General features: G+C 60.7%; 2 protein-coding genes across 9 annotated transcripts in view; one reads left to right on the plus strand and one right to left on the minus strand.

The window, feature by feature from the left end:
* SLC22A12 (solute carrier family 22 member 12) lies at positions 1–7,362 on the plus strand. 3 transcript variants are annotated; one of them, XM_027580592.2, is made up of 10 exons: positions 1–402; positions 1,078–1,181; positions 1,652–1,806; positions 1,881–2,049; positions 4,338–4,461; positions 4,600–4,715; positions 5,456–5,670; positions 6,168–6,276; positions 6,496–6,699; positions 7,261–7,362. In XM_027580592.2, the coding sequence occupies exons 1-10, from the start codon at positions 1–3 to the stop codon at positions 7,322–7,324; spliced, it is 1,662 nt and encodes a 553-aa protein (XP_027436393.2). In that variant the 3' UTR covers positions 7,325–7,362. The 3 variants fall into 3 exon arrangements, with proteins under 3 accessions (XP_027436393.2, XP_027436394.2, XP_027436395.2); XM_027580593.2 differs by having other exon boundaries at positions 1,652–1,704; XM_027580594.2 differs by lacking the exons at positions 1,652–1,806; positions 1,881–2,049.
* A 4,442-nt stretch (positions 7,363–11,804) lies between these two features.
* Positions 11,805–19,662, minus strand: part of NRXN2 (neurexin 2) — a 98,663-nt gene continuing 90,805 nt past the window's right edge. For 4 of the 6 annotated variants that reach the window (XM_027580338.2, XM_027580348.2, XM_035722953.1 and 1 more), the window contains one exon: positions 11,805–13,801. In XM_027580338.2, the coding sequence (XP_027436139.1) occupies positions 12,915–13,801 (887 nt within the window). In that variant the 3' untranslated portion in view covers positions 11,805–12,914. The remainder of the gene's footprint in view (positions 13,802–19,662) is intronic. The other 2 variants (XM_035722955.1, XM_035722956.1) reach the window with 1 other exon arrangement.

Here is a 19,662-nt window from a genome sequence, read left to right on the forward strand (position 1 = left end):
ATGGCATTTTCTGAACTCCTGGACCAAGTGGGTGGCCTGGGCAGGTTCCAGGTTCTCCAGATGGTGGCTCTGGTGGTCCCCATCGTGTGGCTCACCACTCAGGGCATGCTGGAGAACTTCTCGGCCGCCGTGCCCAGCCACCGATGCTGGGTGCCCCTCCTGGACAACAGCACTGGCCAGGCCAGTGTCCCCGGGGCCCTGGGCCCCAAGGACCTCCTGACCGTCTCCATCCCCCCGGGCCCCAACCATGAGCCCCACCAGTGTCGCCGCTTCCGCCAACCACAGTGGCAGCTCCTGGACCCCAACGCCACGGCCACCAACTGGAGCGAGGCTGCCACAGAGCCGTGCATGGACGGCTGGGTCTACGACCGCAGCACCTTCACCTCCACCATTGTGGCCAAGGTAAAAGCCTCTCCTGACACCTTCCCCAAGTCCTGTCGCATTAGAGGCCAAGGTCAGAACTCACATTAGACTGGACTCAGAATGGCCCAGTCCTGGGAGGGACCGGCCTCAACAGGCCCCCTCACTCAGCGCAGGTGGGCTGCCTGCCCCTCCTCCAGCACATCGCCCCGGGGAAGGGTGGGGGTGGGGAGTCGGCAGCGGACTCGGGCTTGTGGAAGGGTGGGTGGTACGGAGAGCTGGGGCCCCGGACAGCCCAGTCGGCCCAGCTGCCCCTTTGACTCAGGCAGCTCCCCTTCCCCCCGCCCAAGCGCAGAGCCCAGTTCCACCGCCTGTCTCAGGGGGCAGGCCACCCCTGGGGGCCAATCAGGCAAATCTGGGCAATAGGGAGGGGCAGCCCATCCCAGCAAGGGGAAGGGGCCTCTTTGTAGAACCAGAGAGGCCTGGGGGAGTGGTGACCAAGCACCAGCTCAGGGTGGCGCTGCAGAGTGGGTGAGGCAGGGGAGATCGAATGAGTCTAGAGAGGGCTTGAGGACCAGAGGGCAACAGGATGACAGCCCGGCCCTACCACCCTAGAGGTCACCAGGCCATCCACCCTCGCCTAGCTTCCACGGGCCTTCCCATCCAGCGCCTCTGCCCCCTCACCTCTGGGTTCAGCTCCCACTCCTCTCCCACCAGTGGGACCTGGTGTGTGACTCCCACGCCCTAAAGCCCATGGCCCAGTCCATCTACCTGTCTGGGATCCTGGTGGGAGCTGCAGTGTGCGGCCACATCTCCGACAGGTGAGTGCCCCCGGCTCTGGCAGCTCCCTTTCCCTTGCACCCCGTCCTCCTACAGCCCTGGCTTCTTGCCGCCCTCGCTCCTGACACCGTCCAACTCTGCCGCTGAGCAAGCCTCAGACCCACTCTGGGCTTTGGCTTCCCTCAAGCCTCCTCTGGGTTTGGAGAGGGTCATCCTTCCCATCCAGCGTTCACTGCTAAAATCTGCTCAGCCCCAGGCCTGCCTTCAGATGCTGCTCGAGGGCTCCCACTGACAGGGCACTCCTCTGCCCAGCGTGCCTTCCAGCGGCCTGGACCTTGGGGACACTGCCTGGGTGTCCAAGCCTTCCGTTGGTGGATAACTCAGGGCTGGACGCAGGTGTCACTCTCGCCTCTGCTCAACGGGCAAGGCCAAGGAGGTCCAGAGCCCTGTGGCTGGGGCCATGGCACGCCACGCTCCCAGCCACCCCGTCTGTGTGTCCGTGTGCCCGCAGGTTTGGGCGCAGGCTGGTGCTGACCTGGAACTACCTTCAGATGGCCATGTCGGGCACGGCTGCCGCCTTCGCCCCCACCTACTCCGTGTACTGCCTGTTCCGCTTCCTGGCGGCCTTCGGCGTGGCGGGCGTCATGATGAACACCAGCACGCTCCGTAGGTCACCTGACTCGGGCCCTGCGAGGGAGGCTGGCGCAGGCTCCCGGCTGACCCTTGCGGTCTCCTTGCAGTGATGGAGTGGACGTCGGCGCGCGCCCGAGCCTTGGCGATGACCTTGAACTCCCTGGGCTTTAGCTTCGGCCAGGTCCTGATGGCTGCCGTGGCCTACGGTGTGCGGGACTGGGCCCTGTTGCAGCTGGTGGTCTCTGCCCCCTTCTTCCTCTGCTTTGTGTACTCCTGGTGGGTGCCATGCCCCCGCCTTGGAGAAGACCTGCCTACCCTCCACCCTGGGAGCAGGGCGTGAGGGGTGCAGGAGGCGGGGAGCACAGCCGGAGGGGAGGCCCAGGGCCCTGGCACAGCTGGCCGCCACAGGCCCACAAGGCTCCCCCAAGTGCCCGCGGGGCCACTCCCCTCCCTGCTCCTCCGAGGGGCCTCCTCCTCTGCTCACCCTTCTCCCACCCCTTCCTTCCCATCTCCTCTTGGCCCTTTTCCTTCTCGAGGCCCTGCTTGCTTCGGAGCGTGTGGGGTGAGATGCAAAGATACAGCGCGCACACGCACACACACACAGCCCCGGCTAGCCTTCCATATCGACGTCATTACTAAAGAACAGGGACCAAGACCCAGTGGTCAGAGGGGACTCCTGGCCTCCCCACAGGGCTGACATATGTGGGAGGTTAGGGAGCATTTGCACTGCCCTCAAATACACAGCCCTCAGGCCTGGCTCTTGCCAAACTCCTGGGACATAGTAGGTGCAGAGTAAATATTTGTTGGATGGCTACCTGGATGAATGGATGGATGGATGGATGGATGGATGGATGGATGGATGGATGCACTTCAGGACAGAGCTGAACCTGGCTCGTTCACCTACAGACCCAGCAACTTAGGAGTTGCTTGGCCATTGTGGTCACTGCAGAGGGAAGCCCAGCAGAAGCCCAGGGGAGGACGGGACTCCTGCACTGGGAGGAGGGCTGACTCACAGACCTCTCCGAGCCCAACAGGTTAGAGCCGAAAGCTCTTAAAATGGAGCCTTGAGCAACCAACTTGCAGTCACTCTCCAGAGCAGGAGACAGTGACACCTGGTGCACTGGCTCAGAGAGGAGACAGTCCTGCCCGACAGGTGGTCTTCTGCCGACCGACCCCCGTACCAACAGAGTGGAGGCGGGAGGGTGGAGGGCAAAGGTCAACGATGTGGAGTCCAGGGCACCCCTCCTGGCTGTCTGAGGCCGATGCTGGCCTGCCGGTCACTGCCAGTGCTCTCTCCCAGGCCACCTAACCTGTCCCCCGGCTCTGACTCCCCCCACGTGCTACAGACCCTGAGTCTCCTCCTGGGTCCTGCCTCTGCCCGGCCTCCATTCTCCCATTTCCCATCCGCTGTGTGACATCTCCATGACTGGGGTCTTGGCATCCCAAATGTAACATCTCCTGCACTTGCTCTTTCCCAAGCCTTCCCCAGCATGGATAGCAGCCCCCACCCACTAGGTCGCAGAGTCAGAGTTGCCATGACACCTCCTCCCCATCCCTCCCCGTGCCCCCACCCCAAGTCCAGCAGGTCACTGGGTCTTGTCAACTCTACCTCTAACGTGTGCCTTGAGTCTCCCTTCTCTCCCTGGTTCTGCTAACCTTGAAGGACCTCAGGGCCCCGCCCACGAGGAGCAGGCAGCCCCACCCCTAGCTGCTGCTCGCAGGAGAGAGGGGGCCTGGCTGGGGGGGGTGCCTGGCTGGAGGCAGGAGCCTGTGTAGGGTAGTGGGCACGGCAGGGGACTTAGTGCGCTGGGCCGGTGCAAGGGGTCTGGGCTGATGTGGAGGGCGGCGGGGCCAGGTTAGTGTTACAGGCTGGCTCCCGGCAATGAGAAGGGGGAACTGAGATGCACTGGGCCAACGAGCATCCCGGCATGGGCAACAGGGCCAAAAGTGAGGCCAGGGCAGTGGGGCGGGTCAGATGCAAGGGATACTGGAGGTGACAGGAATTGGTGGTTGACTGGGTGCAGGTGGAGGGGGCTGGTGATGTCAGGACCAAAGACCCTGCTGGGTGTGAAGCTGTTTGCGAGGAGGGGCCCTGGGGGAGGAGCCAGCTCAAGCAGGAAGGTGCAGCCTTGAGGGTGAGCAGGAAGACAGTGGGACAGCAGGGAGGCACCAGACAGGAGGGGGCCCTGGGGGGCTTGCAGCCCGTGCTGGGCTCACAGGCCTGCCATCCCGTAACCACTGGGGGGTCCTTACTGCACACGATGTCACCTGGGCCTGGCTTCCAAGTGAGGCAAGGGAAAGGCCACCAGGTCGGGAGGGAGGCAGGAAGGGAAGGACTGGGCTTCCCAAGCACAACCCGAGAGGGAGAAGGAAAAAGGCAGAAAGGGTGGCCTGTTGGGGAAGGAGTGTGTCAAACAGCATGGCCTCCCTGAGCCGGGGGCCTGTGGGTACCAGTGAGGCCACCGCCCGGGGCAGGAGACAGAAGGGCAGTGAGGCTCGTGCAGGCCAGGCCCTGGGGGCCACAGGCAGTGCCCCCTTCCATTTCTCCCCCTGAACCCCGGCAGGTGGCTGGCAGAGTCGGCCCGATGGCTCCTCATCACAGGCAGGCTGGAGCGGGGCCTGCAGGAGCTGCGGAGGGTGGCTGCCATCAACAGGAAGAGGGTGGTGGAGGGCACGCTGACCACCGAGGTGAGGCCAACCCTCAGACCCTCTCCCTGCCCCCGCACTGGGCCTCTGGGAGGAGGAGGGTCAGAGGGAGGAGGGCGGGTCTAGTGCTCCCAGTGCTGACAGGCCCTCCCCCCCCCCCCCCCCCCCGCGCCCCCGCAGGTCTTGCTCTCAGCCATGCAGGAGGAGCTGAGTGTGGGCCAGGCCCCTGCCAGCCTGGGTGCCCTGTTCTGCACGCCTGGGCTGCCCCTCCGGACTGGCATCTCCACTTTGTGCTGGTAGACACCCCTTGAACCCTGCCCGGGGCCCCAGCCTCTGCCTCTGGCCTGCCTTGGGCTGTCGCCCGGGCCCCCAGGGACCCTGGAATCAGGGTTCTGGCTGGCATCCAGTCAAGGGGCCTCTAATGACTCCCCTGTCAAACCCACGGTCCTGACAGCACCTCCAGGACAGGGTGTGCAGCATGGTCACCTCCCCTCTAGTAGCAGTCAGGCTCCCAGAGGAAGGAGCCCAGGCTGGGTGGGGGAGGGGGGGTGCGGGGAGCAGGAGAGACGGGAGGAGTCACAGCAAAGGCTCTGGGAGAGTTGAAGTGCCCAGCCCGCTGAGGAGGAGAGCGCCTGCCACCCCGTCCAGAGGGGCCAGGGAGGAGGGAGGGGGGTTATCAGAGCCCAGGCACCAGTGCCTCCCAGCAAGGACTGGAACCACTCAGGCCACGGAGGAAGGACACGCTCAGTAGAAGCCGTAGCCATGGAGGGGAGGCGGCACCCAGAGGGAGGGAGGAGGGAACATCCCGGCCTTCCCCCCCCACACACACCCCGCTGGTGCACCTGCGCCTCTCACCAGTGCCTCCCATTGGCCAAACCTCTTGACGGGCAGCATTGGCAGGGAGCCCAGGGAAAGGTGGTCTGCAGAGACCACCCCTCCACTACACAGAGCTTGCAAGAGGAGGGTGGAAATGGGTGTGAGAACAAAGGAGCCAATGAGCAGCCCATCCCCCGGCCTGACTCCCCTGGCCCCGCAGGTTCGCCTTTGGCTTCACCTTCTACGGCCTGGCCCTGGACCTGCAGGCCCTAGACAGCAACATCTTCCTGCTCCAGGTCCTCATTGGGGTCGTGGACATTCCGGCCAAGATAGGCTCCCTGCTGCTGCTGAGCCGTCTGGGCCGCCGGCCCACCCAGGTGGGGTCCCTGGTGCTGTCGGGGCTCTGCATCCTGGCCAACACGCTGGTGCCTTACGGTGAGTGCGCAGGCCTGGGTGCGCACAGCTGTGGCCTGAGGCTTCCCTACCTGGGGGTGCTGAGCCAGGAACAGAGGCCCTTGCCCCCTCCTCAGAGGGCGCTGGACCAGAGCAGGGGCCCAGTTAGGAAGGAGGCTGTGGAGCCTCCGGGAGAGATGGTGGTGGCCTGCAGAAGGCAGTGAGCAGGGATGGTGTGGAGGGGTGGCTTCGTGACAAACTGTGGAGATAAAATAAGGCTCAGAGCCGGAGCGCAGGGGGAAGGTGGGGAGCAGGGGGTCAAGGAGGTCTCCCAGGGTCTGGCTCCAGGTGTCAGGCTGGGCAGCAGTTTGGGGGCAGTGAATGTAGCCATGAAGTCACTCGGGATGTGCTCTGAGGACACCCAAGTGGAGCTGAGTCACAGACACTGGGAGGTCAGGGAGAGGTCTAGGCTGGAGAGAGCCCCCATCTGACCTCGGGGCCCCTGCCACCAACTTCGATAACCCCATCTCTGTCCACAGAGATGGGGGCCCTGCGTTCAGCCCTCGCCGTGCTGGGGCTCGGGGGCCTGGGGGCCGCCTTCACCTGCTTCAGCATCTACACGGGTGAGCTCTTCCCCACCGTGCTCAGGTGAGGGGTCGCCCAGAGCTGGGAGGGCAGGGCGGGGGCGGCCTTTCCCAGCCTCCGATGTCCCCACCGCCCTCTCCCTTCCCTGTGGTCTCAGGGCCGCCCAGGAGCGTCACGGCTCAGCCTGAACCCCTGGGCCACCCTGGACAGAGTGGGGGCTGGGAGGTCAAAGCCACGGTGGGCAGGCAGAGGGGCCCCTCACTGGTGTGTCTGCGACGACAGGATGACCACGGTGGGCCTGGGCCAGATGGCAGCCCGAGTGGGAGCGATCCTGGGGCCTCTGGTCCGGCTGCTGGCTGTCCACGGCCGCTGGCTGCCCCTGCTGGTATACGGGGGGGTGCCAGTCCTTAGTGGCCTGGCTGCCCTCCTGCTCCCAGAGACTCAGAGCCTGCCGCTGCCTGACACCATTCAAGATGTGCAGAACCAGTGAGTGAACTCCGCCCCGGGACCCCCCTCTCTGTCCCTCCAGGGAAGCCTGGAGTAGGGCGGGCCTGGTCCCCCGCGCTGCCGCTGGGCAGAGGGAGAACAGGGGTGCAAAGAGGGACAGGCCTGGCTCGGAGTCACACCGTACATCTGTGGGAGAGGGGAGACCAAAAGCTGGGTCTCCTGGCTGACCGTGTGGACTTGGTCTCCTGCCCTTCATGCCACCATTTGAGGCCCAGAGAGCTGGCCGCTTACCCCTTGACCCCAGCTCCATTCCACCTTAAGAGAAGTCAAGAGGCAGGAAGTGCGTAGACCTTCGGAAGGGGGAGGGCCAAGGTTGTGATGGGCATTGTTGGGGTGCTCACAGGCCCCAGACTCTCCCGATGAAGCCCCTGGATGACCGCAGGGCTGTCACCGCCCACCCCCTCCCCAGCACGTGCTCAGGGAGCGCATTCCTGGGCTCCTGGGCAGTATCTCCTGAATCCTCAGGAGAGACACAGTGCAGGGGTCAGAGGTCACGCTGCACCCACGAGACACAACCCTCTTATCTTTGTGTCTGAACAGGGCGGTAAAGAAGGCGACACACAACACCCCGGGGCCCACTGTCCTAGAATCCACACACTTCTAAGCCCCCCAGGAATTCTGCGAGGCGAAGCTGGGAGGAGCCCCTTCTCTCCTTTGGAGAAGGCAGGACGGCAAAGGCCCCCATCTCTAGAAGAGGGCCCAGGGGCTGCCCCTCTCTGCCTGAGGAGCCGCCTTCAACAAAGAAAGGGCCAAGAGAACGGCTTCACGGGCTGGGGGCTGCCCCGAGCACCCTCATGGGACCCTCCCTCATGACTGCGAGAAGGAGCAGGGACCTGCAGGAACCTGTCCACCCCCTGCTCCCCTCCCCCCTGCTCACGGCCCCCAGCTGCCCACTACCCCCCCCCACCCGAGCTTGGAGGCTACCGTCACCCACGGTCAAATCTTCCCCAGCTCCTCGCACTGCCCCGAGGGCCCCACACAAGTCTCAGCTCCTCAGCTGTTCCCAAAAGGCCCCCAGGCCCCCTTCTGTCCACATTCCAGCCACAGGACCAATCCTCCACACCCCTTCTCTACCTGACAAGGTGCCTCCCAGACCCAGGGCCCAGGGTCCAGCCCGGGGCCATAGTAAAACCCTTACCCACAGCCGCGGCCTGGCACCTGACACCCATACTCCAGCCTCGGAGTTCCCAGAGGGTTGGAGTGGCCGCTTACCCCTTGACCCCAGCTCCCACACAGAGCCTGGCAGGAGGGGCACTAGTGCGGGGGAGACAAAAGAGTGAATAAAGGAACACATGACGGCCCCTCGCTGACTCCAGGGATGAGCCATGGGTGGGAGTGGGGACACGGAGAGCTCTGGGGAGCCCCTCAAGGGGCTGGCCCTTTCCCAGGCTGGGTTTCCTTCCCTGAAGGCCGGGGCCAGAGTGTCTGCCCTCTCCTGCCTCTGTTGTGGGCCAGGCACCACCCTGGACGCCTCAAGTCATCATCTTATCTTCTCCCAAACCCTTCAAGGAAGACAGCCCATTTTACAGATGCGAAAGTAAGGCTTGGAGAAACCAACTGCCCATGACCTGCAGCTCAGAGGGGCAGGATCCAGAGCCCAGCCCCGGTCTCCAGAGCCCAGCCCTGGCTATGACACCCCCTGCCCGCCCCCCCAGCCTCCGGCCGCACAACTGGGCAGCCAGTGATGCCTCTCGAGTCAGGCGTCTCACTCTCAGAACCAGCCGGGACCCTGCGGAGTCCACCAGCACCCTTTACAGGAAAACCCCGGACAAGGGCTCAGATGGAAAGGGGCAGAAGCCCGAGCTCCCCTAATACAAATGCGGGTGCAGGCAGAAGCCATTTGCAGGCCATCAGGTTCCCCACCAGCTGCTGATCTGCTGAGTCGCCCCAAAGCTGTGCTCAGGTGGTCTCTGCTTCTGTCTGTGTCACTGCTTCCGGGAACCTCTGCAAAGGGCTGTGCCCCTACACACGTGTGTGCCCGCGCGCACGCACACACACACACACACACACACACACATCAGTGGTGGATACACACAGGAGAAGATGAACGGGAAAACAGAAGGCTGCTCCTTGCCCCTGGGAGACAGGATCACTCACTGGCCTGGTTTTACCCACCACAGCCCCTGGGCCTCTTGGGGGGCGGGTGGGATCATATCTTCCAGGCACCTGCCTGTGGCCACCTCTCAGTGAAGACCCCAGGAAGAGGGGGGTGGGGGTGGGGATCACGTTTGTAAAGCTGCCCAAAGGCAAGTTTGTCTCAGCCTGCCCTGAACTTTTGGTCCTGTCTGCCTGCTGCCCAGCTGAGCCCCAGCTACTTTCTTACCCTTGCTCAGCATTCTCAGGGCCCCCTTCTGGTGTCCACAAGCTTCCAGAAGAGAGAACCCAGGGCCCGTGAGAGATGGCTCCTCCTCTCCCCTAGAGTGCTCACCAGTTCGCCATGTGGTCAGAGCTATCCCTTTGCCCACATTCAGAGCAGCCTGGCTCCTGGCCCTTCCAGGGGGTCCCCGTCTTCTAGAACCCAGGAACTACCTGCTTCCAACATGAACTCACTGAACTCAACGGGACCTGGAAGCTGGGAGGGTCCAGGGCCCTACTCCTCTCGGGCAGCGAGGCGGTGTCATCACCATGGCTGAGTGGGTGCCCTGCAAAGGGAGAGGGGGCTCTCTTGGCAGCAGTCAAAAGCCCACTTTCCAGCTGGGCGCCACCACCCAAATGGTAGGCCTTCACTCGGGACACCACAGGGAGCTCCTCATCCCAGAGGCAGCAGGGGCACCCTGCAAATGGAAGAGCCAAGGGAACTGGGTGTGGGGAGGAAGAAGCCATCAATTACCCTACAGTCTCATTCCCTCCCATGGCGGGAGAGGGGCAGTGGGGACAGGAAGGTGGCTCAGGACCCTCTCTAGCTCCAGCCAGACGTGCAGCTCTCCCAGAGGGGTATGTTCAGCTCCATATCCACCTCCAGGAAAGGGATGTCCTCCCAGAGTAATCCCAGCCCTGGCTGAGCTTGTGTTCTCTCCCCTGGGGTGGCTGTGTGGTCTTCAAGGCCAAGGTATCAGCCAGACTCCACTTTGAGCTTCCGCCCCAACTCTGTCCTTGATCCTCCCGGGGTGGAATCTCCTGACATATCCCTGCAAGTACCGAGTGTCAAAGAGCGAGGTTCCTGGAATTTCAGTCACACCCAGATGCCATTTGCACCCTCCTGGGGGTCACTGCCAGGCCAGCCAGACCTCAAGAAGCTCAGCTCAGGCCGTGTTAAGTTCAACATCAGATACCCAGACGAAGGAGCTGAGACTGAGGTGACCAATCTCACAGATGGGTAAACTGAGTCAATGGTAGAGTCCAGAAATCTTTCCTCTTACAACCAAGCCCTCGAGTGATAGGAGCTCTTAGCCTCCCGACACAGAGAGGAAAGCCCCCAGTCCTACAGCCACATGGCAGTGAGCAGGACTGGGGCCTCTCCTTCCAACTCCTGCACTGTCCCTATTTCCGGTCCCCTACTCTGACAGACTGCTCAGGCCCATTCTAGAAATTTCTAGAAAAGAATGTTCCCTTCTTGGCACCACAGAACTCCTGCCTGCCTCTATTTGTTTTCTTTGGCTAGTGGTGATGGGGCAGGGGAACCTGAGATGATTCCATCCCTTGGACAGAGAGAGCAGCCGCAGAAGGCCCAGGTACGCGGGCCTGTCACTGGTACGCGGACAGGATGTCCTGGCAAGACTGCCCCGAGTCAGGGCCTCCCCCCCCCACCCCGCCCTAGGCTTCCACAGGGAGTTAGAGCTGACCTCAGGTTCCAACACTGTGAGCAGTGGGGGACGAGCAGAGCCCATGCCTCCCCCAAGTGGCTGGTTCAGGAGGGCAAGGTGAGGCCAAGTCTATGGAAATCCACACCTGGGGGTGGCTGCAAGAGAACCCACTCTCCCACCAGTGACAAGAGTCTGGGGAAGAGCTCTCAAAGGTCCCTGGGGAAACACCCCAGGGTAAGGAGGATCTTCAAACAAAAGCTTCATTCCAGGATGGAAGGAAGGAGGGGGAGGGTCTCCTGTGGACATGCAGCCCAGGGACCCTGAGAGGTGTCCAGGCCTAAACATGGACCAGGCTTGTAAGCTGGAAAAGGCCGCAAGATTGAGCTGGCCGGCAAACACAGCCCCATGTGGATGGAAGCTCGCGAAGAGATCCGAGCTGTGAAGGGTGATGGCGAGCCAACGGCACGAGAAAGCAGAGCCAGCAGAGGGAGGCGAGATCCATCCAGCACAAAGTGGAGGAGACCTGAGTGGCAGAAGCGTGGCCGAGTCACGGCTCATGTGTCCAGTGGCGTGGCGATCTACCACGGCCAGCTGGGAGATGAAGACCATCCACACTCTGCTCCCCTGAGAATGTCCGCACATTCGGGTCCTCACTACAACCTTCGCCTCAAGAGTTTCTACTCCTTGCCACCGAGAAGCTTAGCAAATACAGACCGGCTTCTCAGCGTGTTTGGGACCGTGGGCCTGTTCGGTGTCTCCAGGAAGGAGCAAACACCAGGGGATGAGGTTCTGCAGGCCCAGGAGCTACCCACGGTCAGCCCGCATGGACTGGGGGGTGGGGGGTGGGGGCTGCAGACCATAGAGTCCAAATCCTTAGAGATGCAGAAAAAGCAGAGACTCGAGTTAGGCAGAACTGGGGGCAAACGTGGACTCAGCCTCTGAAGCGCTTGTCGCCCGGGAGTAACACCACCTTCCCCCGGGGCTGTAGCAAGGCCAGTGCCCTTGCAAGACCCGCGCACAAGCAGCCCCCAGAGGCATAGACCCACCTTAGCCACTAGGGGGCACCATGACGCTCTTGCCTCTGGGGATTTGTCCTGACACGGGGGGGTGGGGTGGGCTCCACCAGGCCACCTAGCGGTTCTCCAGCCCCATCCTCCGGCCAGGAGGTACATGGGGGTGAGACAAAGACAGGCCGCCCCCAGGAACCCAAAACCATGCTCAGCCCAAAACTCTGGATGCTACTTACCAGCTCTCACAGGCCGCAATTTGAGCCCAAACCCGAGCCCAGAGCCAGGACCGATGTCCCAACAGTACCCACCCCAAAAAAACTGCACAGGACCGTTGGATTTGGAAAGTTTTTGTTTTCTTTTCCCACACATTTCCGGGGTTGGGGTGTTTTCCAAGACTCAGACACATTTGTTAACAAAGAGAGAAAAAAAACTGGGGGAGCAGGGAGCCCGTGGGCAGAGAAGTGACCCCAGCAGTCAGCGGGCAACGCCCGGCTCTCTCTTCCCTGGTGCCCGCGCCCAACGGGTGCCACAGGCTGCTGCTCGGGTATCTAGATAATTTGTCTTTAATATATATCTGCATTTGCCTTTCCCCTCCCACCCGCCCCCCCACCCCTGCTCCTCCAGCAGCTTCCCCATCAATGCACGTCGCCCGGCGGCACACAATAGAACAGGACTTTCCCCGGCCCCAGCCCCTTCCCTGGGCGGCTCCAGGCCAGCGCCTCCTCCTGGTGGGCAGAGTCGGGGCGCTTGGGGTGGGCACCCCACTGCCCTGCCCCGCCCCCGCCCCCCACCCCACGCTGGGCCGCTCGGCCCACCCGCCCGCCGTTCTCCCACCGACTCTGCAAACCCAAAGGTAGGAAAGGGAGACACAAAAAAGAAATGGAGAGGGAGGGTGGGGACAGAGAGACACAGCAAGCCTGGGATGGGGGCCGGAGGGCTTGGGAAGAGAAGGAAGGCAGGAGGGACAGAGGGAAGAAGAAAAATGGAGGAAATGAATAGGACGAGTAGTGGACACTTTACAAAACCCCCAGCCTTCCTTCCCGCCCAACCCCACCAAAATAAAACTACCCCCCCTTAAAAAAATAAATCAACCCAGGGCTGTGAGCACGTGCCCTGCCCAGGGCGGGCGCAGAGCTGAGAGGGACGGAGAGCCCCGGATGGCGCCGCCCCACTGGACGGCAGGAGGAAGGGGACGAGCGCGGGGTTTCCTTTGCTATTTTTTTTCTTTCTTTCTTTTCATTTTTTTTCTTTCCTTCGTTCTTTTTTCCCTTTTCTTTTCTTTTTTTTCTTTTTTCTTTTTTTTTTTTTGCGTTTCCTCTTCGTGAGAGAAGTCTGAGGCAGCCAGGGAGCAGGTCCCCATGGCCCCGGCAGGGAGAGGGCCGCACCCCGCTCCCGGGCCGTCCGGGGAGGGGCAGTTGGCAGTGGGGCGCCGAGCCGGGGCTCAGACGTAGTACTCCTTGTCTTTGTTCTTCTTGGCCTTGCTGGGCGTCTTGGGAGCAGCCGGGGCCTTCTCTTTCACCACCGCCCCGTTGCTCTGGGCCGAGTTACTGATGTAGTTCCGGCTCTGGTCCACCTGGTAGGAGCCCTCGTCACGGTTGCGGTACTTGTACATGGCGTAGAGAAGGATCAGGATGCAGAGCGCTGCGGCCGCCACGATGCCCACCACCATGCCGGTGGTGCTGCTGGACTCCCGGATCACCTCCACGGCGCCCGGCGGGCCCCGCTCCCCGGGCCCCGTGGGGTTGGCTGTGGGCAGACGGGGGAAGCCGGGGGCGGAGGTCACGCCGGGGCGCAGGGGAGGGGGCCTCCGCGGCTCGAAAGACGTGGGGGCCCCGGGCCCCAGGGGGGGGTTCTCCAGCAAGGGCTGCAGCGGGTCTCGGTGGTTCATTTTGCCCGCAGGCAGGTTGGGGGCCGGGGCGGAGGGGGCTAGCAGCACCCCGGGGGCACCCGTGGCCCCATCTGTCCTGAGGTTGGGCCGGGGAGCGGGTTTGCGGGGTGACAGGAGGGTGGTGCGGTCCGTGACCAGGGGGAAGGTGGTGTAAAAGTCCTCGTCGTCCGTGGGGGGGAGGCTGGAGTCAAAGACCTCCCCGGACGCAAAGCCGGAGGCCTCGATGGGCTCCTCGCAGTCGCTGTCGTCCTGCTCGGCCTGGCACGGGCCCCCGGCGGGCGGGCGGCGGGCCGCGGGTGGGGGCAGGGTGTCTTGGGTGGCGCCCACGCCCGTGAGGAAGGGATAGAAGGTGGGGGGTGGGGGCACGAAGGGGGATCGGGTGGCCACGGGAGGGGGGTCTAAGGAGTCCTCCGTGATAATGGGCAATATTAACTCTCCTCCTAGAACAAGAGAGAGAAGAGAAAAGACAGGGTGTCAGCGAGGGCCCAGGGTGCAGGTGGCCGGCACAGAGAGAGAAACAACAGCCTCACACACCCAAATCGGTTCCAATTGGCTTTGGCGGAGACTAGAGCGGGCCGGGCCCGCCCGCCAGCCTGCCGGAGCACTGCGCTTTAAGCGGGCAGCGGCTCAGATGCCCTGGGCACCCCACGCACGGGCTCTGTGGCTCACTGGGTTTTGGTCTTTTGTTTGTCTTAAGAAACCAAAAGGAACAGAAAGGAAACGAAATCGAAAAGAAACGGAAAAAAAAAAACTCTACTGGTTTAAGGCTTAAAAACAGATACAAGAGCAGCATTTAAACAAACCTAACAACAGTATCTTTTAGGGTTTTTTTTTTTCTAGATTTTTCTCTTTTTTTGCTTTTGTTTTTTTTTTCTTTTGTTTTTAAAAAAGAAGATAGCATACCACGGAATTCAGGCAACTTACATCAACAAATAGGCCGTGTGATTTTAGCATGAAGAAAAAAATTACAAACAGAGCTGTGTAAGCGGGTTCTCCCGGAAAAAATAAGAAAAAACAACTTTTCCGTACAACGTTTTCTATCTGTTTGGTATCTCCCTCCCTCACTCTTCTCTCCCTGGACATCTTGCTTCCTCCTCAATACTCTCTCTCCTCCCTCACTTGTGCCCTCTCCCCCTCATTAAACACAAAGCTAAAATCTGCACAGTGCAGGCTGGCATTGAGAAACTGTTACCACCACTTGGTGTCAGTGTGCGGGGGGGAAGTGGGGAGCAGTGGGAGGAGGGCTGAGGGAAGAGGTACATGACCGGCAGCTGTGTAGGAATTGCTACATGGGTGAGAGGACTTGAGAGAGGATGATCATGGGAAGGAGCTTTGAAGGCTAATTGCAGGCTGGCCATGGGAAGACAAGAAGTTGAAGGTGGGAGGTGACAAGGTCCATGAGAAAGAGTGGGCAAGGAGGAGACAGAGACATTGGAGAAGGGTCCTGTCCCATAGGACTTTGGGTGAGTTGGTGACAAGCCATGTAGAGGCAAGGAGGTGGGGAAGGGATGGGAGTGAGGGAGGGAAGTGGACAGGGACATGAGTCCTGAGCTAACCCTAATTCCCCAACTTTCTCTTTCTTCACCCTCCACCTCTGACCCCCACTGGCTTCCCCCCTCCCCCTCCCCAGAACCCCCATGGGCCGCCAGGACCTGACCAGGGCTTGACAGCCTCTGGCCCTCTTATTATTGTTAAAACAATAATAAAACAACGGAAAGAAGAAGAAAGCAAAAAAAGAAAAGAAAATACATACACAGCCATCTGGGAAGGAAGCACTTGCTAATACAGGGCCCCGGGCGGGGGGGGGGGGGAAGCTAGTGGGGAAGGTTTGGTGGGGGGTGATTAGGTCTCTCTCCCTAGGTCTGATAACTGAGGTACCCTGGGCATAAACTGCAATTCCCATCAGCCCCAAAGGGTGGGAACTACAACTCCCATTAGCCCTTGGAGGGGTGTGGACTACAATTCCCATCAGCCGCCCAGGACAACTACAACTCCATCAGCCCACTGCCCCGTCCCCAAATACTGCTACCCACCGGTGTGGGGTAGAGATAGCTGGAGTCTGGCCCTAGGGGGCTGCTGGGAGGGTTTCCTCCTCTTAGATGGGCACCTCTGGGTCTGACTGGGGCTGGAGATTTCCTCTCTAGCTCTCCCTCCACCCAAGCCCTGCCCCCATCTGAGTGCCTCTCCCTGGTCTCTGCAGGGTCTGGTTTTCATGACTCCACAACCCCCTACCCCCTCCATTGGAAGCATCCCAGGGCCCCACTGCAGCCAAGCCAACCATGTGCCGCTGCCACATCTTTGTGTCCCTTCTCCAGCTCCCTGCTCCCTAAGCCCTCCAGTCTCTGTGCTTACTGTTCAAACACTGCTGATCTTCACATCCCAAGCTCCAGCAACCTGGCAGAGCTGTCCTTGGTCACACTAGCCAGCCACAGCCAAGACCTTGCCATTGAACTTGTAGCCTTGCCGAGCTTCTCGGGCTGTTCCTCCCACCAGGCTCCACTCTCCCGCTGGGCCAGGGCTCACCTGCACCCCAGACTGTGAAGCCCCAGGGCACCTGGCCCTCCTGGGGCTCAGCCACACTGAGAGACTGAGCCAAAAGCAGACAAGCATGTTCTGTGGAGCTGGGACCCTCCAACGTTGGCCTTTTATGGAGGAGGATGCTGAGGCCTGGGGTGGGCAGGCTTCCCAAGCTCACTAGGGCCAAATCTCACAAGGAGCCTGGAAAGGCCTGATTCATCCTCCCCATGCCTGTGGTAATCTGCTTGACTCTTAGCTTGATTGTTAACCTGGGAGGCCACCCTGTGTGACTGCAGACAATCTTCTCTCACTCTCTGGACCTCAGCTTCCTCATCTATAAAATTGAGGTATTGGGCTCCAGGCCCAGGGTAAGGCCAAGGCCTGGCTCCCACGGACCTCCAGCCTATGGATGAATAATTTGTCCCTCTACCACCTCCTGAGCCCTGGACCCACTAGGGACGGCCCAGCACCCTGGTCCCTGGGTAAGGGCCACACTCAGCTCTCAGCTCTTGGGGAGAGGCTGGTGCCTGTGTCCAATCATGGCAGGGTTCCCCTCCCTGCTGGACCATACACCCCTGCCCTCTCCCTGACCTTTGCCTTCTGTTTAGAGCACCTTGCCCCTGAGGATATTTCACTCATCCTTCAAGTCCAGCCAAATACCTCCTCTTCCAGGACGGCTTGAGGCCCATCTGTCTGTCTCCCTAGCACCCAGCACTGGGCCTGGCATCTGGGATGGGGTGGGAGCCCCTCTCATGGGCCAGAGCAACTGGGTTCTCAGGCACTGCTGAGTTCAGCCTGACAGGCGCCTTGCTCCATGGCCCAGCGCTCACCCACAGCCATCTCTACCTTCAATCTTACATGGGGTCACCAGCTGCTCCCGGAAACTTCAGGATCAGGCTTGTCCTGGGCAGGCTTGTGGCCCTCAACCAGCTGCCCATAGCTAGGGCCCAGGGAGGAGTCCCTTGCTGGGGGGCATGTCACGCCCTAAATGGGCTGATCAGGTCACAGTCAGGGCACAGACCTTGTCTCGCTACTCTCTTTCTCACCCCCAGATACACTGGGGAAAGGGGTGGGGGGGGCTTCAGGCCTTGGGCCACAGGCAAATCCTGCCTAGCCTGAGCCCTCTGCAACCATTTATCCCAACTCACTGGTTCTTTAGGTCCTTGGGGCACACAGGGCCCCCCCCACCAAGTTCCCCCTGTGCAGTCTCCTCCAGGCTCCAGAGCCCTCCCGGGCCTGGTTACATTGACTCTTGCCCCTGCCCTTCAACCCCAACTGTGTCCTGGCCTCCATATCTGGGTCTCAGCCCTGTCCCCATGCCCCCAGCTTCTCTAGGAGCTTTTCCTGGGCCCTGCTCTGTCCACGGCTTTGACAGCATCTCCTGAGGGTGTCCTGCACTCACCCACATCCTCCACATGAGCCTCCATCTCTGCCCGCCCCCACAGCTCCCGCTCTCTCCAAAAGATAGCATGCTACCAAGACCCCACACTGTCTTCCTTCCCCCACACTCACTCAAGCCGATCTGGGCTCTGTGGCCAGCAAGTCATATGCAACATAGGGTACTGGGTTTTCCTGGGGTCATACACTGGCCCGGGAGGGGTCAGGCAAGCTTGTCCTGGTGAGGGTCTGGAGGAAGGGAGGACCCCTCAGAGACTCCGCACTGTGAAAGTCCAACCAGTGGCTCCCTGGGCTGCCCTTCTCACTGGGCCTTGGAGGGAGCAGACTCGCAAAGACTTGTGGTGCCCGGAACCGCGGGTTCAGCTCTACAAGGGTGCACCCAGGGATGGGGTGCCCCTGGGAGTCTGATAAAGAGCCAAGGCCGCTTCCCTCCCCTCCCCCATGTCAGGCAGCTACAGCGCTTGGAAGTCCTCACAGGGGCATTTATCACAGACACCACCCCCCTCCACTCTTTTTAAGTTGAATGTCAGGGCACGTCAGTCCCACTTGCTAGAGAGAATTCCATCTGGCCAAGGAGACCAGTGGCCATTCCTGAGCACCCCTCCTCCCCCAGCTCCCCTACCTCTAGGGACTGCTGTACCAGCAAGCTGAGCTCTTTCTGCCTTTAGGGCACAGAGGCTCCTGACTGGAAGTCTACCCAAGAACCCCATTCCCACCCAAGCAGGGTATGCCCCCCCCCAAAGGAGCACGGAGAACTGAGGCTGAGTGTCAGAGGCTCAGCAGTCAGCTGGCTGAGGCCCCACCCACCAGCGCTTGGGTACCTGCCCTGGCAAAGCCATTAGCCCACAGGGCATGTTGTGTGGGGTAGAAAAAAGGCAGCCCCTCTGTGGCCACGGCCCTTCAGGTGCATGACTTGGCAAACGGTCTCTCTGTACACAATCAGAAAAAGGTATTCTGTCTTCCTGGTGGACCCAGCCCTGCTCCCAGGACCAGGACACGCAGCTTGGTGAGGAGAGAATACCGGCTAGATTTCAGCCCTTACTCACCTGTTCCAGCAGGGGACCACCTGTGCAACTGGGTGCGGTGGCCCGAAGGATGGAGTCCCACCCCACTCGGACACCCCAGCACAGCAACGGCAAACATCAAGGTGGACGCGAGGTCAGGCGTGCGTGCATGTGTGCGCGCGCGCGTGTGTGTGTGTGTGCGCGTGCGCCCAGAGTTTGTTTCTGTGCACCTGGGCACACGTCTCTAAGCCTCTGTGTGCGTATGTACACGAACCTCGATGGATCTGAGCGCATGGACGCAGGTGCCAGGGAATCTGCATGTGAGTGAGCCTCTCACCCGCCTCTGAGCCCGGGTCAGAACCCGTGTGTTTGTGTGTGAATTCATGCCTGTACCGCTGAGAACCTGTGAGCATGCCACCTGTGGCGTGAGGTAGGCGTCTGGGAGTGACCCTTTTCCCAAACTCATTTTCTCCCTCTCCTGGGCACCGAGACTACATTTCCCAGCATCCCTTGCAATTAGGTGTGGCCACATGACTGAGCAGTGGGCACTACTAGTACTGGCCCACAGAAGTCTCCTGTGTGCGATCCTCCGTGCTCTTTCTCCTCCTTCCGGTGACCTTGCAAACCACGTGCTGAATATCGAGGAGGAGCCATAGGATGAAAGGAGTCTGGATTCCCAAAAGCACCCCTTGGGGCAGAACTGCTGCTGAGCAGGAGCATCCTGGCGGGGCTTCACCTGAGCGAGAAACCTCCCTCGAATTCCCCCTGAGATTTGGGGGTCATCTGTTCCAGAAACAAATGTTACCTGAACTAATACAGACACTGAACCAGAAATGTACGTCACAAAAACCGGTGGCCTTCCTGCAACAATCCAAGGAAACGGCTAGAAAGATGCAGAACCATAAAATGCAGTGGCAGGACATCCGGTTCCAACCCTGCTTGTGATGACCTACAGGGAAGGCCATGTGCCTGTTGAGGCTGAGGCACAAAAGGAACGTGCCAGAAAGTCGGGATGACAAGGCTGGCTTTTACTGTCTGCTTTCAGTCACATATTACAAGAAGACAAAGTTAGGCAAGAGTGGGTGGGTTTGCAAGCAGAGAAGGGAACAGAGAGAGCCCAAAAATGTGGGGCTTGCCAAGTGTCAAAAAAGCCCCTGCTTCCAACCTGCAAGTCACAAGAGAGGTCAGGAATGGCTTTAGGGACAAAGTGACACCTCCACCTGAATAAGGAAGGCTCAGCCGTGCCCCACAGATCAACCTAAGGATGTGGCCTTCCCACCTACTGTTTCAAATGCCCTCAAAATAGTCATGACTAAATTAAGAGACAGGAAAGGATTCAGAGAAACAAGGAAATAAAGCTCTTGACAAGTATGTCCAGGAAA

The sequence above is a fragment of the Zalophus californianus genome, chromosome 11, assembly GCF_009762305.2.
Source record: "Zalophus californianus isolate mZalCal1 chromosome 11, mZalCal1.pri.v2, whole genome shotgun sequence".
Taxonomy (NCBI): domain Eukaryota; kingdom Metazoa; phylum Chordata; class Mammalia; order Carnivora; family Otariidae; genus Zalophus; species Zalophus californianus.

What these genes read in the sequence shown, in the direction of transcription:
- SLC22A12 (XM_027580592.2), top strand. Translation starts at nt 1, where the DNA reads ATGGCATTTTCTGAACTCCTGGACCAAGTGGGTGGCCTGGGCAGGTTC. An exon ending in GATGAACACCAGCACGCTCC is followed by an intron (nt 1,807 to 1,880) that starts GTAGGTCACCTG and finishes GTCTCCTTGCAG; the next exon opens with TGATGGAGTGGACGTCGGCG. An exon ending in GGCATCTCCACTTTGTGCTG is followed by an intron (nt 4,716 to 5,455) that starts GTAGACACCCCT and finishes CTGGCCCCGCAG; the next exon opens with GTTCGCCTTTGGCTTCACCT.